The sequence below is a fragment of the Dromaius novaehollandiae genome, chromosome 1 (assembly GCF_036370855.1).
Source record: "Dromaius novaehollandiae isolate bDroNov1 chromosome 1, bDroNov1.hap1, whole genome shotgun sequence".
NCBI classification, from domain to species: Eukaryota; Metazoa; Chordata; class Aves; order Casuariiformes; family Dromaiidae; genus Dromaius; species Dromaius novaehollandiae.
Window position 1 is genome coordinate 188431417 of NC_088098.1, and position 14434 is coordinate 188445850.

The 14434-nt window shown below is 44.1% G+C and overlaps 1 protein-coding gene across 9 annotated transcripts in view; it reads left to right on the forward strand.

The window, feature by feature from the left end:
- The first annotated feature begins 239 nt into the window (after positions 1–239).
- Positions 240–14434, forward strand: part of CYSLTR2 (cysteinyl leukotriene receptor 2) — a 30651-nt gene continuing 16456 nt past the window's right edge. Inside the window, exons 1-5 of one of the 9 annotated variants that reach the window (XR_010387250.1) lie at positions 282–713; positions 6042–6117; positions 7250–7343; positions 11612–11687; positions 12632–14104. Coding sequence is in view for 2 of the 9 variants with exons in the window: in XM_026108368.2 (XP_025964153.2) it covers positions 8837–9769 (933 nt within the window). In the remaining 7 variants the exon portion in view is untranslated. The other 8 variants (XR_010387248.1, XR_010387249.1, XM_026108367.2 and 5 more) reach the window with 8 other exon arrangements.

Here is a 14434-nt window from a genome sequence, read left to right on the forward strand (position 1 = left end):
GATGTCAAGACTTTGAAATAAGGCCGGTGCAGGGCGTCAGGACCTCGAGAAATGAAGCCTCCTCTCCCTGCCGGGGCAGTGTTAGCTGTGGTGGTCTGGAGTTATCTTCTCCGGACCTTGAGAGACAATGACGGGACCCAACAAGGAACGTGAGGACCCCAGACCTCTGGTGGGGGTGGAGGGACCTACTGGTCCTAACGACCGCGTGAGGGGTGGAGAGCTCAGATTGCGAAGCTGTGATTGCCCAGGGCTCCCTCTGTTGGGGTCCCTCTCCGGGGGCACCCAGCTCGAGCTGTCATTTGCCACTGTACTGCTTATAGCAAACGAGTTTGTAATACTCGCGTCTGAGCCTCTGCTCCGGGAAGCCTAGGGTCAGAGACCTTCCTTAACAGTCAGAGCCCATATATAGAAGTGCAGAGAGCTCCCAGGATCAATGCTTAGCTGCGGGGCCCCTTTCATTGGAGGAGAAGTATGAGAGATTGCCATGTGGTTACTAGCATCGCTCCTTGAGCTAAAAACATTGCTCGCCGAAGAAAATGCAAGATCTGTTAATAATGATTCACTTCCCCTTACCACTGCTCATTACCCCTCTGTGGCATTTGTGGTTTTGATTCAAGTTTCTGTGTTTTTCCTTTCCACTGACAAAACTGCAAGCTGCGAACAACAGAAAGCAGAAGGAAATACTGAACACACCAGCAGGCGAACGAGCTGAGGTAGGACAAGTTTTATCCACTTTTTCTTTTTCTGATGTAGATGAAAAATGGTTGAAATAATTAAAATACAACTTACTTGTGTTTCCTATTACTTGCAGTAAACTTTGCTTTTGCTAGAAAGTGTAATCACTGACTAAATTTCTCTATGCTAAAGCCAGACTTGAGAATTTTATTTGGAAGAAAAAAGTGTGAGTTTATATAACTATGACTTTTGCCAGATGGACAGTAACAATCAGGTGGTGGATCTGAGTGTGTCTCATTTTTTAGCCAGACCAAAACTACAAATTTTGTTTACAGCAAACTTCTGAAACAAAAAAGTGTTAAAGGTCAGGATCTTGATTTTTTTTTTAATTATTATTGTGCATGTAGAAAGGTTAATAAAATGCCACACGTTTCAGTGAATTGAATTCAGTATTAATTTCAGATATCATGTTTTGTTATATTTATTCCTGGTAATGCTGCTCCTGAGATATAAAATGTATACTAGAAAGAAAGCAAATGGGAACTTTAAAAAAACATTAGAGCTTCTGTTTTTCTCATAGTGCAGTGGCAAATGCAAGTAACCTGACATGAATGCTCCCATACAGCAAGGATATCATAACAGCCTTCCTATTCAGGGGACAAACACGGGACTCTGGTGTCTAAGGTTTTCTTCAGACAAAGGCAAATTGTGATAGATGTGCAGAGCATCTCTTTTTCCTGCTACACAGAAGGACCTATATTTTTATCACTAAACGTAGCAAAGAACCCTATTTTGCATGAACAGCACAGTTTCTCTATTTGACATTGCATATGTGGAACGCCATATTAAAATTAGTTTTTTTGGTGCTTCCTCACTTTCTGGTGAATTCAGTGTTTCAGATGGGCAGATCTGAGAGCCTTCACTTGGAATTTTTCAGTGGTTTGGAATGAAGAATTTCATGTTTACACCTTCAGCAGCAGCACCCCTCCACTAACCCCCCCAAAGGGAGGGATTCCTCCTGTTCCAGTGTGGCACAGAAATCTTTCCCACTGTCAGCTGAGGTACTGGCTGACTTGACTGACTGCCCTTGATTTAGCCCTCCACCAGAACTGGGGACAGCCCAGGGCTACTGACTGTTCCCCGTAATAGCTTTTTGACATACAGGGTGGAATCGTTCTTTCAGGATCATTATTGGTGCTGGTCTCATTTCACAAGCAGAAAGTAGGAGCAACATAATGAAGTCAGCTGAGTTACAGTGGTGTTACAAAAACGGGAGCAAAGTACAACCTAAGAAACGAGCTAGTGGCTCAGAGCAGCTACCATCTAGCCCAATATTTGGTGGTGATAGGAGATGCTATTTAGAGAAACCGTGGGAGCAGGATCACCTCCTGCAGTGCATTGCCCTTGTATTTCCCCAGCACCCCTAATTGTTGTTTAGGGGTGCTAGAGGGTATATCCCTGCCTAGGCCTTTATTTCCCATTTATTGTCCTTGAATTTGTCCAATCGTGTTTTGAACCCACTGATACCACCTGACCTCACTGGTTGAAAGCAGGATCCCAACAAGTCTGTTGATCACCCCTAGTGCTGCAGGACCCATGAGCAACGGTTCACAGTCACACCATCCATCACCTTCACACATCTGTAAGCCTTGACCACATCCTCCTTAAGCCTTCCCAGCCTCTTAGTCCCTGCTCCATCCCATGATTGTTTTGCTCACCCCTCTCTGTCCCTTCTCTAACTCCATTACGTCTCTCTTGGGTGCAGACACCAGAACTGCACATGATGTTCATGACGGGGATGCATGGAGGTTTTATACAAAGTGACATACTGCTTTGTTATCCATAGTCGCCTTGATGATGCCCCTCATTTTGTTGGCTTTTTTGGATGATGATGCAGCCAAGGCAGAAACAACTTCAGCAGACTGTCAACCCATCACTGATGCCAAACACAAGCTCTTTCTTGAATGTAACAGCCAATTTCAAGTTCCGTATCACATAGGCATGATTTAGATTATTTTTCCAAGGGTGCATCACCTTACATGAAACTACACTGAAGCTCATCTGCCACCTTTCCAGCATAGCATGGAAAAGCTTAGGATCATCATGCCAGCCTAGAGATTTCTCTGCACACACCCTTCTCCAGGTCATTGATAAAGACATTGAACAAAACTGGTCCGAGCACAAAGCCTTAGAGACCCCATTGCGGCTTCATTAAGCCCTACACTTTTCTTCCCACCCTTTAACCAGCTTTCAGTCCATAAAAAAACCTGTCTTCCAGATCTCTGGCAACTTAGTTCTTTAGAAAACTTTTCATGCCAGAGTTTGTCAAAGGCTTTTAGAAAATTCAGCTATATAAATACATATATGTGCACATATATGGATGTATATATATGGATATACATTTTTATATAAAATGACCATGGGGCCCCCTTCATCCATCATCCTGACAGCCCTTCAGCAGTTGAGTGAGGCAGGATTTCTCTTTCCAGGGGATGTACTGGCTCTTTCTTAGCAGGCTGGTGTTTCAGTGTGCTCAGAGATGTACTTTGTTACAGACCCCCAGCATCTTACCAGGGGTGGGAGGCAGTCTGAGCAGTTGGTAGGTCCCAGCACTGAGACAACCGACTCACAGCTCTTGAGCTCCCTGCTTGAGCCCTTCTTGCAGACGAGAGCTGCACTGGTAACGCTCAAGCCCTTTGGCACTGTGTCTGATTGTAATGGTGGGTTATGTGTTTCACATTTGAGATCCTTCAGGATACTTGTATGAATGCCATCTGGTCCTGATTATTTATTGGCCTCTAAACTTATCTAGTCAGTTTAATATTTCCTGTATACGTGCATCAAGTGGAGCTGGCTCCTCTGACTTGTCATGTATCAGGCATGAAAATACGTAAATACCCCAGCGTCTTCAGCTGGGGGTACTCAGAATCCACTGAGCTTCTCCGCTATGGCCTTGTTATCCCTAAATGATCCTTTGCCACCAAGCAACCCTGCCAATTCCCTAGCTGTCTTTCATCTTTTGATGTATTTACAAAACTTGGTACTCTCAGCTTGAGCATCATTTACCAGGTGCTTTCAAAAAAAATTTTTTTTAATGCTCTTTAATTCCTCTCTATATTTGAGCTGCCATAGTATGGGCTTTCCTATTCTCCTCATTTGGACAAACCTTCCAATTTTCAAATGATGATCTTTATCCTATAAAAGCTTTGCTAGCTACTCTATTGATACATGTAGGCCTTTATATTTATTGAAATATTTCATTCTTTCAGAACGATGCCACACCTTATATGTGGGCTTCTAGCACAGGTTCTGTTGAATTTTCTGTCTGTTTTTTTAAACAACAACCAAAACTCTGTAGGCTTCTTGCTTCTGGGACTGCACCTCCCTCTCACAGAAGTGCTGAACCTAGCTGTCCTGTGGTTGTTATTACAAGGAACCCTCCATCCAAAACTGCTTGAGCTGGGTCCTCCACAGCACTAAAGGCCAAATGCAAAATAGCATCCTGTGTTGTGAATTGCAGGACTAATTATCCTAGAAATCAGTCATTTACTCTGTACAAGCATTTTCACTACATCTCATCCTAACACAGCATCATGTCTGTATGAAGGCACCTAAAATGTCCCCTTATTACCACCTGCTTTCAGCTTCTCTGATCTCACTTAATGTTTTCCAATCACTATTATCACCTTGATAAGGAGTTTGGTAGTGCAAGCCTCATACTGTATTTTTATTATTAGAGTGTAGGATGTGTTGTGCTTCTCTCTAAACATAATATTTTTATGCTGTTGCATTTTGTGTAGTCCTTCATGCACAGTGCCACTCCTCCACCTGAACATCCTACACTATCATTACCATAAAACTGGTAGCCTGGCAACACGGGATCCCATTGATTATCCTCTTTCCAGCACGTCTCGGAGATGCCCATTATACCAGGGTTGTTATCTCATGCCAAGCATTCTCGCTCCACCTTCTCATTTTTAGGCTTTGAGCATGGATGCAGAACGATGAGCAAGTTCTGGTTTCACTCAGTCATTCAATACAGCATGTGCCAGCTAGCTGGCGTTGCAGGTGGTTTGATTTGCCTTCTCTGGCTGCTAGATTTCTACCTGCAGCCTGAGCTTAAAATCTGCCAGGTTGGGGAGGCTTATATTAGTTTAGCATCTCCTTTGACTAAGACTCTATGCTCACTAAATACTATGCTTACTAAGCTGGTTAGCTAGTGCTGAGCTGTACCTGAGAGTGTGCACTGGAGAAAAGCCCAGGACCTGGAAATTGTCCTGTTCATACTGGTCCTTCAGCTGCTGCCCTTTATCTGCTGCTGGGTCTGGGCACATCCTTCATCAAGCTCCAAAAATACCATGTTCCTGAGCTTGTTTGCTCTCTCTTTACACACCCAAGAGGTGAGTAAGGCTGTCCCTCACTCAACAGACTCTCCAAGCAGCCTACACAGACTCCCAAACGCACACCCGAAGCTGAGGGCCACCAACTGGGCGACGACTACGGCTCTCACAGGCCAAGCACTCAGCAAGCTCTGTGGAGGCTCCCTGTGCTCCAGGAGCCTCCACCACTCTTCTCCCTGCCCCTCCTTAGCCAAACTGCTGTGCAAGCTGCCCATTCGCTCAGCAAGGAGGCGTAAGTGCTCTTTCGAGCTGCCTATACAGCTAGGACTCATTATTAAATGGATTGCCCATGGCTGCTCCAGCAGGCTTGGTGTTTTGCAATGCCATCTGCGTTCCCAAGCAGCTGACGTGGCAATGAAATGACTCAAGTCGGAGTTGGGCTGAGCCATAGGGCTGAGGGGTATTATGCGATCTCCATACTCCCTCATCCTCAATGTTGAAGTACCTGACTTTATCGGACTCTGTGACACGTTCCTTGTGCCCCTCTGTATTCAAGATATCTGTCTTCCAGGGAGCCCTCCATGACTTCTGTGCTATCTGATCTCCATCTGGCTTGTGCACCCATGCGTCTGCTGTCTCCTTTTCCCTTGTTGAGCTAACTCACTCGCTCTCTCCTGCTAAGGCGGTGTCAGAGCCTCGGGGTGTGTGCATACCTTTCTGCCTCCACTGCCTCTGTCTTACAGTTTCCATCGCAGAAACTCACATAGAGGAAAAAGCTCCTCCTGGAGCGTTTCCATCAGAGAAGTCTTTCAGTACCACTTAGGAGAGACTCCCATTTCAGATTGCCCCTTTCGCTCTCTCTTGTCTCTCAGAGGGGTGTCAGTTCTTACTGCTGATCTCCCTTTTGAAATCTTTCGGGGGACCCTGTAGCTTTAGTCTTTCACCTGGAACCAATTCTGTTCCTTCTCTACCCAGGAGATAGTGTGGATGCTCTTATTGAAAACAAAGTTTGTTTCCTTTCCTTAGGTATGTAATACTTCTCATTTATCTTGGAGCCATCTCCGGACCTTAGCTGCCTGATGAACATCTCTGGGCTGGACAGGTAAAATTCTCCCCTTTTACTTTGTGGCTGCTTGAGATATTCCTGTGTGTAATATGTTTCCCTGGAGCTCACGTTCTACATCAATCTGTATGGTAAAATGCAACGAATAGAAGCATCTACATATAATTGCACAGGTCATTACTGGCCCTCAACTGAGGGCAGGCACGAGGGTGATTAACAGCTTCCAGGTGACTGATCCCCAGCCTCATTCTCTTAGACCTTCCATAACAGCTTAAAAGCTTCATTTGAATAATTTGGAGAGTCTAAGTACCGGCTCTCACCACATCCAAGGATGCTGTTTTTCCTCAATTACACATAGGCATCTAGTTTCCTAAAGGTGGCATGAGAGATGAGGAACACAAAATGGCTTTAATGGTTGTTGTTAGTGACATTACTCCATCTAAAGAGCTTGACCAAAGTGACTTTGCTTCTGTGTCTGTGGTACCTGTTGGCACCCTCCCCAGGATGCTGAAGCTGAAGAGGTTTTAATAAACTATATTTTCATTGCTCCAATCCTCTCCTTCAGCAGATAGTGTCAGGCTATTAGAGATCAGCTGTGGTCCTGAGCAGGGCTTCAAATTTGCACATGCTCCAAGTTCTTCATCTTTGTTTGATTCCTTCATCTCAGACATATAAGAGAGTCATGTTTGGTGGCCCACAGAACAGGAACACTTCAGCAGGTGGCTGATCTCTTCACTAATAATTTTTTTGTGTGTTTTGGGGTTTCTAAAGGCAAGTATGCTTGGGCCATAGCAAAATACAATCAAAAGTGTGCTTACCTTTGCAGTATCTTGGGCTATGATGTTTCCCTGAAAAATGGGAAGACCAGCTTTACTCAGAAGAAAAGCTGGTTCCTGATTCCACATGGAGAACTTCCATGTCAGGCAGTTGCTTTGTACAGAAAACCAAAACCACTTAAAATTCCTCCAATTGGAAAAAGATTTATTGTTAGGAAGTGTACCTTGTCCCTCTCTTCTGCAGGGGCAGGGGATCTTAAAAGAGCAGGAATTTCCCTTACGAGCACTTTATTTATCGAGGCTAAGGCATTGCTGAGCACCATGATCTGGTTTGCTCAGTTCCAATTTCCAGCACCCCTAAGCTTAATAGATATTATTATATTTGTTTTCTGGAGGAATAATTTCAGGCACTGCAGGGATGGATACAACCTCTGTGTGAGTGAAAGTCTCCACTGCCGGGGCCACTGCGCTCCCATCTCACCATGGGGGGTAAGTCCTGCTCCTTGGGAACGCAGCCCAGAGGGATCGCCCTTCCCACGCTCCCTCTCACAGTGGGCTCACTGCAGTTGCCAGACAAAAGACCACTGCTGGGACACATCTGGCTGCAGTATTCAGGGATCCAGATGGACTCTGAGACACAGCCCTGCAGATAACACAGGCACACCTGAACGTAGCGGGCTCCAAAACCACAGGGAAAGGCTTGAACTCACAAACTAGCTCCTATTTACAGCCATGCCAGGAACACCAGTGTTGCCAGCACCGCAGTCGGTACAGGGCAGCCCATAAAAAATTTCTTACTGCTCTATTTTTTTAGGCTAAAATTTTCCATGCAGCATTTCTGGAATATGTTGGCAAATGTGGAGAGGGGACTGCTTTCCCACTATTAAACAAGCAATAATTCTGAAACCTTCCTTTTAAAGTACCAGTTCAGTTGCAGGCGATCTGAGAAAAGAAATCCGGAATTTTGCACAGAAATAGACTCTAATGAGAAAAAAATATATTATTTATAGTGTTTTAGTGATCAGTGGTTTTGATTTGATTGAGTTATGTTTTCATGGGAGGAAAGAAATATCACTCTGCATGAACATACCCCATTTTCTCACAGATCATTTTCAATAGGGCTACTAACATGGGCCGCAGCGTGCATAGACAGCTATCTGATTTAGAGCAGCTGAGAACAAAAAAGGTTGCAAAAGCAGTAAATGAGGCAAGTATCCCACAAAAAGAGAAGAAAACTACCAGCAAATAAAAGGAAAGAAGAAATACTGTGTAAGGAGAAGGGAATTTAAAAAGAGCCATGCATAACTAGCACAGTATTTATACAGTGTTTAAGGTAAAAATGTCCTTAATTTATGCTTATGAAAGTACATCAGAATGCTTTCAGTATTGCTCAGGAAAGTTCAACAACATCCTGTCAACAACAGAAAACAGCAGAAGAGTTTCGCTAGTCCCAGTAGGCAAATTCAATTCTTTTGGCTTTTCATCCTATTTTGAAACACAAACTTACTTACTGGCAGATGGTGACTTCTTTTCTGACCAGCTTTTGATATTTCCAGGGCTGGTAACTGCTGACTCAGAATCTCTCTGTTGCAAAATGACCGACAACAAGTTGCCTTATTTTGCAGAGGGAAACTCACAAAATTGTCATTGAAACACAAGTATGAGAGTCACCTTCAAAAGACAGCACTTACATAGTTTGAGACAATTACCAGCTGCTGTAATAGCCAAACCATTTAGAGCTTCCTTCCTTGGTGCTTCACATTTTGAAAGTGTCATGCACACATTTTGAGATGTGTATTTACTGGGACATCACAAGTGATTATTCATTTAACCAACCTTTACTTTCCAGTGCTCTCTGCAGCTTGTAACTTTTTTACTTAGTGAAATAGTCACAACAGTGAATTCCCCGCGTGGCTTGTAATCAACATGCACAACCACTTCTTTTTACTTTGTCAGAAAGACCGAGGGCCCTACCCCAGACCATGAATATTTCTGAGATGGCACTAAATGACAGCTTCACTAACAGCTCACCCAACTGTACAGTTGATGGCTTCAAGCAAGCTGTTTATCCTGCCACGTATCTCACTATCTTTTTCCTGGGTGCTGTTGGAAACGGCCTCTCCATATATGTCTTCTTCCGGCATTCCCAGAGAAAGACCTCGGTAAACATCTACATGCAGAACTTGGCCATTTCGGATCTCATGTTTGTAAGCACTTTGCCCTTTCGGGCCACCTATTTCCTGTTGGGCTCACGCTGGATATTTGGTGAAGTCCTTTGCAGGATCATGACTTACACCTTGTACGTTAACATGTATTGCAGCATTTATTTTCTCACCGTGCTGAGTGTGGTTCGTTTCATAGCCATCGTCTACCCGTTCAAGCACTGGAAAGTAACTAACATTAAGTATGGCAAGATAACATGCACAGTGATATGGTTCTTCGTACTGGCAGCCTCCAGCCCGCTGTTGAGCAAGGAAATCGCTGGGTACAGCCACCCAGCCAAGTGCTTGGACCTCCCCCCAGCCAACACACACAAGCTCTTCCTGATGAACAACATCGTCCTTGTGGTGGGCTTCATCCTGCCATTCTGCATCATTATCATCTGCTACGTCTTTGCCATCAAAGCGCTGCTCAAGACCAAGACGCCTCAGCAAAAAAAGGCAGTCTGTCACAAGAAGGCACTGTTGACCATCATCATCACTCTGATCCTGTTCCTTCTGTGCTTCCTGCCGTATCACATACTGCGAACTGTGCACCTGAGGCACCATGAGTGCCACCAGGACAACCTGTCTTTGCACAAGGCGGCGGTCATCACTCTCTGCCTGGCTGCCATGAACAGTTGCCTTGATCCTGTGCTCTACTACTTTGTTGCTGAAAACTTCAAAGTGCAAATCAGACGTTTATACTGCAAGTAGCTGGTCCAGAATTGCAAAATTATACATATGCGCTCTGGACAGGACGTCTAGACTGTGTCCAAATTGTTAAAGAAAAGCGGCCGTGTGGTGCTGGCTAGCCTGGAGCCACACGGCTCAGTGCCAGGCCCTGCTGGAGCAAAAGTGTCTTGAAGAGAGCTCATTGGGGCCATCCAAAACCAAGACAGGTGCACACTAACATTAAGCAGCATGGATGATCAGAGGTCAGGTGCCTGGGCAAAGTCCCTAGTCCTCTTTTATTTAGCAGTGCAGATATGCCTCCGGTGCTCACCCTTATCAAGGCACAGAACTGAAAGAGCAGTACTCTTTTCTCAGCGTTGCCACCAATTTGTCTTGTTACCAGAGTATTTTATTTCACCTTACTCACCTGTGATTTGAAGGGAAACTGTTCATCGAACTGTCTTGGTGTCTTTGCGCTCCATTTCCCTGTATGTGTAGAAGTGCACATTTCGGATGCTTCATGGTGCTCTGCCAGTTCTCTTTGCAAACATTGGCCAAAGGTTTGCATATCACAGAAATATAAGGCATTACTAATATTTTCTGCTGAGTCGGACTTGCATAGCAGGCAGAGAGCCAAAGAGGACCCAGCAATGGCTCAGGCCATTCAGAAAGCATTAACACTTCTAGATTTTCCACTCCGAGGTATTTTTTTTAATGTTTCATTGATTATCAAGTGAAACAATGATTTCAAGCAAGCAATTTCAGTACTGCAATGATACAAGTAATGTGACCATTGAAACCAAAGGCGGGATATTGGCTCATGCGCATGGAGCTGCACCCTGTGTCACTTTGTGTGCTCTCTGATCCCTTTGAGGCCATCACAAAACTTGTTTTCATGCTCAGTGTTGCCCATGCTTTTCTGAAAACCAGGCACTTGAGGTTACGCAACTCAGTCCATATGTAGGGACCCAGAGCCAGTCTTTTAAAAATATCTAGACCCAGGCAGGCAGCTAGTAGGACATTTGGCAGCACAGCCTTAGGGAGTGGTTTCCAGTCTCACAGCAAACTGCTGCCAAAGAGATGTCCCTAATCCCTCACCTCCTGTCTGCTCCAATCAGAAAACCGTTCCCTTTCTCATAGGATTAAACTTCCAGCTGTCTGACATCAAACAGGAGCAATGCAGCAGGAAAAAACAGGTAGCCAGGAGCAGGAGGAAAGATGGGCGGCAGAGGAGGAGGAGTGCTGTTTTAGAAAGCAGCAGGGAGCTCCACCTGTGCAGGCTTTGGAAAATCTTACCAAAAGGCTGTCTGCGTTTTTAAACCCCTGAATATTTTCTAAAATGCATGTCCACCAAATCAGGCCACTTGCAGTTGAGTGCACTCAAGGTCCAAATTCAGTTTGAGCACGTTTGGATTTTTTTTTAAATGGCCCCCTTTTTTAAATAAAAACATGCTTGGATTTTTTTAGCTTGAAGATTTGTCATATTTGTGAGGAAAATAGCCTGTCTCATATGAAGACTGGATATAATGATGAAAAATTGCGCTCCCTGTGGAATCCCCCCAGGAGAAGGTTTCTCTCAGTGAAGATATGTTTTCAGTGCTCTGAACTTTTTTGGAGAAAATACAACCAACTATTTTCAACTCTGTCTGAAATATAAGGAAAACAAATCATTGATGGCCAGGTGGAAAAGTACTCAGCATGTCGCTGGGAAAGTCACATTTTTCTAGGCTACCCAAGGGTCAGCTTCAGTTGAAGAGTCAATCTGTTTCAGTTATTCTATGCTGTCTTTGATATAAGCACAGACTTGTATCATAAGTCTTCACTAATGTTTATTTTCCAAATCATCATTTCAAGAATTTAGATAGACTTATTTTATGTGTCCAGGAACAGACCTGAGACCTGATCCAGTGATGCTGTGTTAGCTCATGGAGTGCTTGGTCCCGTGCAATTGAAGAAAAAGGTAATATTACCACGGGTTTGCAGTGGGAATGGGGTCATGGTAGCTTGTGCAGAGAGATAGTGGACAAATGATTGGAAGGAAGGGAGCCAACTCTTTTTCCATGGTTTTCCCCTTTCAGGAGTAGTCCTGAACAGGGGCAAGTGACAATCTTGGAGCCTTTGACAAGGTACTATAAACCTCACTATCAGGAAATGAAAAAATAAGAGGTGATTATCCACAATTTAATCGCACTAGAGTGTGTTAGTTTCTGTGTCCATCCAAAGGCACCCTCTTATCAGATAGTTTTGCATCTAAAGGGTAAATATTTCCCACATATAAGGTCACACTTTTTGTATAGAGCATGCTGCAACTTTGTTAGCAATCAAATTAACTGTCAAGACCATGTTTCAATAAACTGGAGTTACTAGTTGCTGAAGTTATGTTTTTTATCGGTTGCACAACTCACAAGGAATCTCCTTGGAGAGCAGGCGAAGAAGGGCCAAGACATGGCTGCTGCATTTCCCTAAGTGGACTAGTCTTTCACATGAGAGAAATGCCCTGGAAGGTGAAACAGCGTCCTGCTGTCTTCCTGACTTTATTGGGAAAATACTAGGGAACATCAGTCAAAATTTGGGGTGCAGATAAAATAATCTTTTTTCTTTAGTTAAAAAAGGATTCAAAATCATTTCTATTAGGGATCCTTATATGCAGCTTTAAAAACATTTGAATAACATGCCACACTTGTATTTACTGCCATTTCTCCATTTGGTATCTTTGTATGTCTCTGCTCAATGAGCTGAAGAAAGAGGTCTTTACTGTGGAGTATCATAGTAAAAATGTAATAAAAAAAGACACCATATTTATCCCCCAAAATAAAGCTCCTGACAGTTAAATTACTAGCAATGCGTCTAGGTCCCTTAAGGGACCCTTAAAAACTATTTTGATATGTCTCCTCAATTTTCCAGGAGAAAGAATCTAAGAATAGCTATGTACCTAGAAAGTTAAAGCAACAGGAAACTTTTCAATCCAAAGCTACAGCAGAAACAGAGATTTTGCAAAGCAATCTGCCTGCCACCCGAGCCACTTGACCCCCAGCACAAGAAAATGCTGCTCCTCACATTTGCTTGTAGCCGTGGCTCAGGCCAGCGTGCGGCCCCATGTGCCCAGCACCGCAGCATGGCCACTGGCCAGGGACCATCGCATGCTCGGGGAACGTGGACCTGCCGCTGCCTCCCGCTTCACCTCTTCTCCAGATGTGACCCTGGGCCCTCCCGCAGGACAGAACTGCTGCTTGCTGCTTCACAAAGAGCCTTTCATACACATAAAAAAATGGAAGTGTTACAGATCAGAAGGAAAAAAAAAAAAGTTGGGGATAAATGTTACTCTACAACTAGCCAGTGGTAAAGAAAAGCCTTTCAGGGAAGACCAGTGTGGACTGGAAGAGAATCACTGAACAAGCCTTTTTTCTCTAACATGGACTAAAGAACTGTATTATAACCAATAGAGTATATGTAATATTTTGATAATATATTATATGCAGTATGTATATCTTTTCTAATACTGTTATACATATATATATACATGTAATGCATTATTATATTATAAGCAGTGCATTAACCCAGGTAACTCATTTTCATGATACAACCTCTGCCTTCCTCATCACACATCCTGTTACCATGGCTTATATTTTGCTTAAGCTCCTAACAGTGTCTGGAGAAAGGAGTACGTGTGCCCTCTTCTGAGAAGCGTGTTCCTCTGTGCCACAACAGCATGCTGTGTCGGCAGCAAAGCAGACACCAGACTTGTCCCCGTGTCTCAGGGCTGCTGCTTGTCTTGGTCCTTTGGGATGGACAGGGTAGAAATGACCTTCTGCCTCTCCAGCTCATGAGCACGGAAATAAGATCCATCAACAATAACAAAATGTAGTCAAAATCAGGAGAAGTCAGATGCTATTTCAGCAGCGACCCCGGACTAATGTTTTGATTTCCTGTGTCGTATCTGAGTGAGATTAAATGAGAACCCCTTTGAAAGGCGGCAGAAATGAAGTGCAAGTGTAGATTCTCTGAGAAAGACCACTCTTGCCCAAGGTGCCTCAGCTCTCCAGCCTGGGCTGACCGTGATGTGCCATGTGCTACCACTGTCCCCATGCGGATATGCCGTCCAGTCCCCCATGACATGGTTGTGCCATGTCTATACAGGAATCTTACTGGACTTCTGCAAAGAAAGCAGTACATTTAATTGCAGGCAGCTGATGTTACATAGGTACATCTGTTCATCCACCAGTCAAAAGTTTAAGGAAGCCAAAGAAATTACACAGCTTCCTTTGTCCCAAATTGCCTTTTTGCCTTTCAGGAAAACTGGCCTGATTTCCACGACCACTTCCCCTCTGTTTGATTTTACAGCTGAATGAATAAAACTGCCTAATGCTGGAGTCAAAACCTGGTCACTCAAGTCACATTCCTGCTTGCATGAACAAAATTTGAGCCTTTATTTCCGAAACTGAGAAATAAAGCCGTGGACCTTGATCCACAACCTGTATCCAATCTCCGCATCACCACAGGTAGGGCTTGAATGCTCAGAGTGGTAGTTGGTAGCCAAATACTTAATCAGATTCACCGTCCTCATTTCCAAATGTTAAGCATGTTAATTGCTTGCTAGCGATACGTGTTCCTCTGAGCAACTGTGTAGATGCAGCTGGAGAAGATTCGCTCAGCAATGAGCTGTGTTTCCTAACATACACAATGTTGAAAAAGAAAATCCCTGAAGTG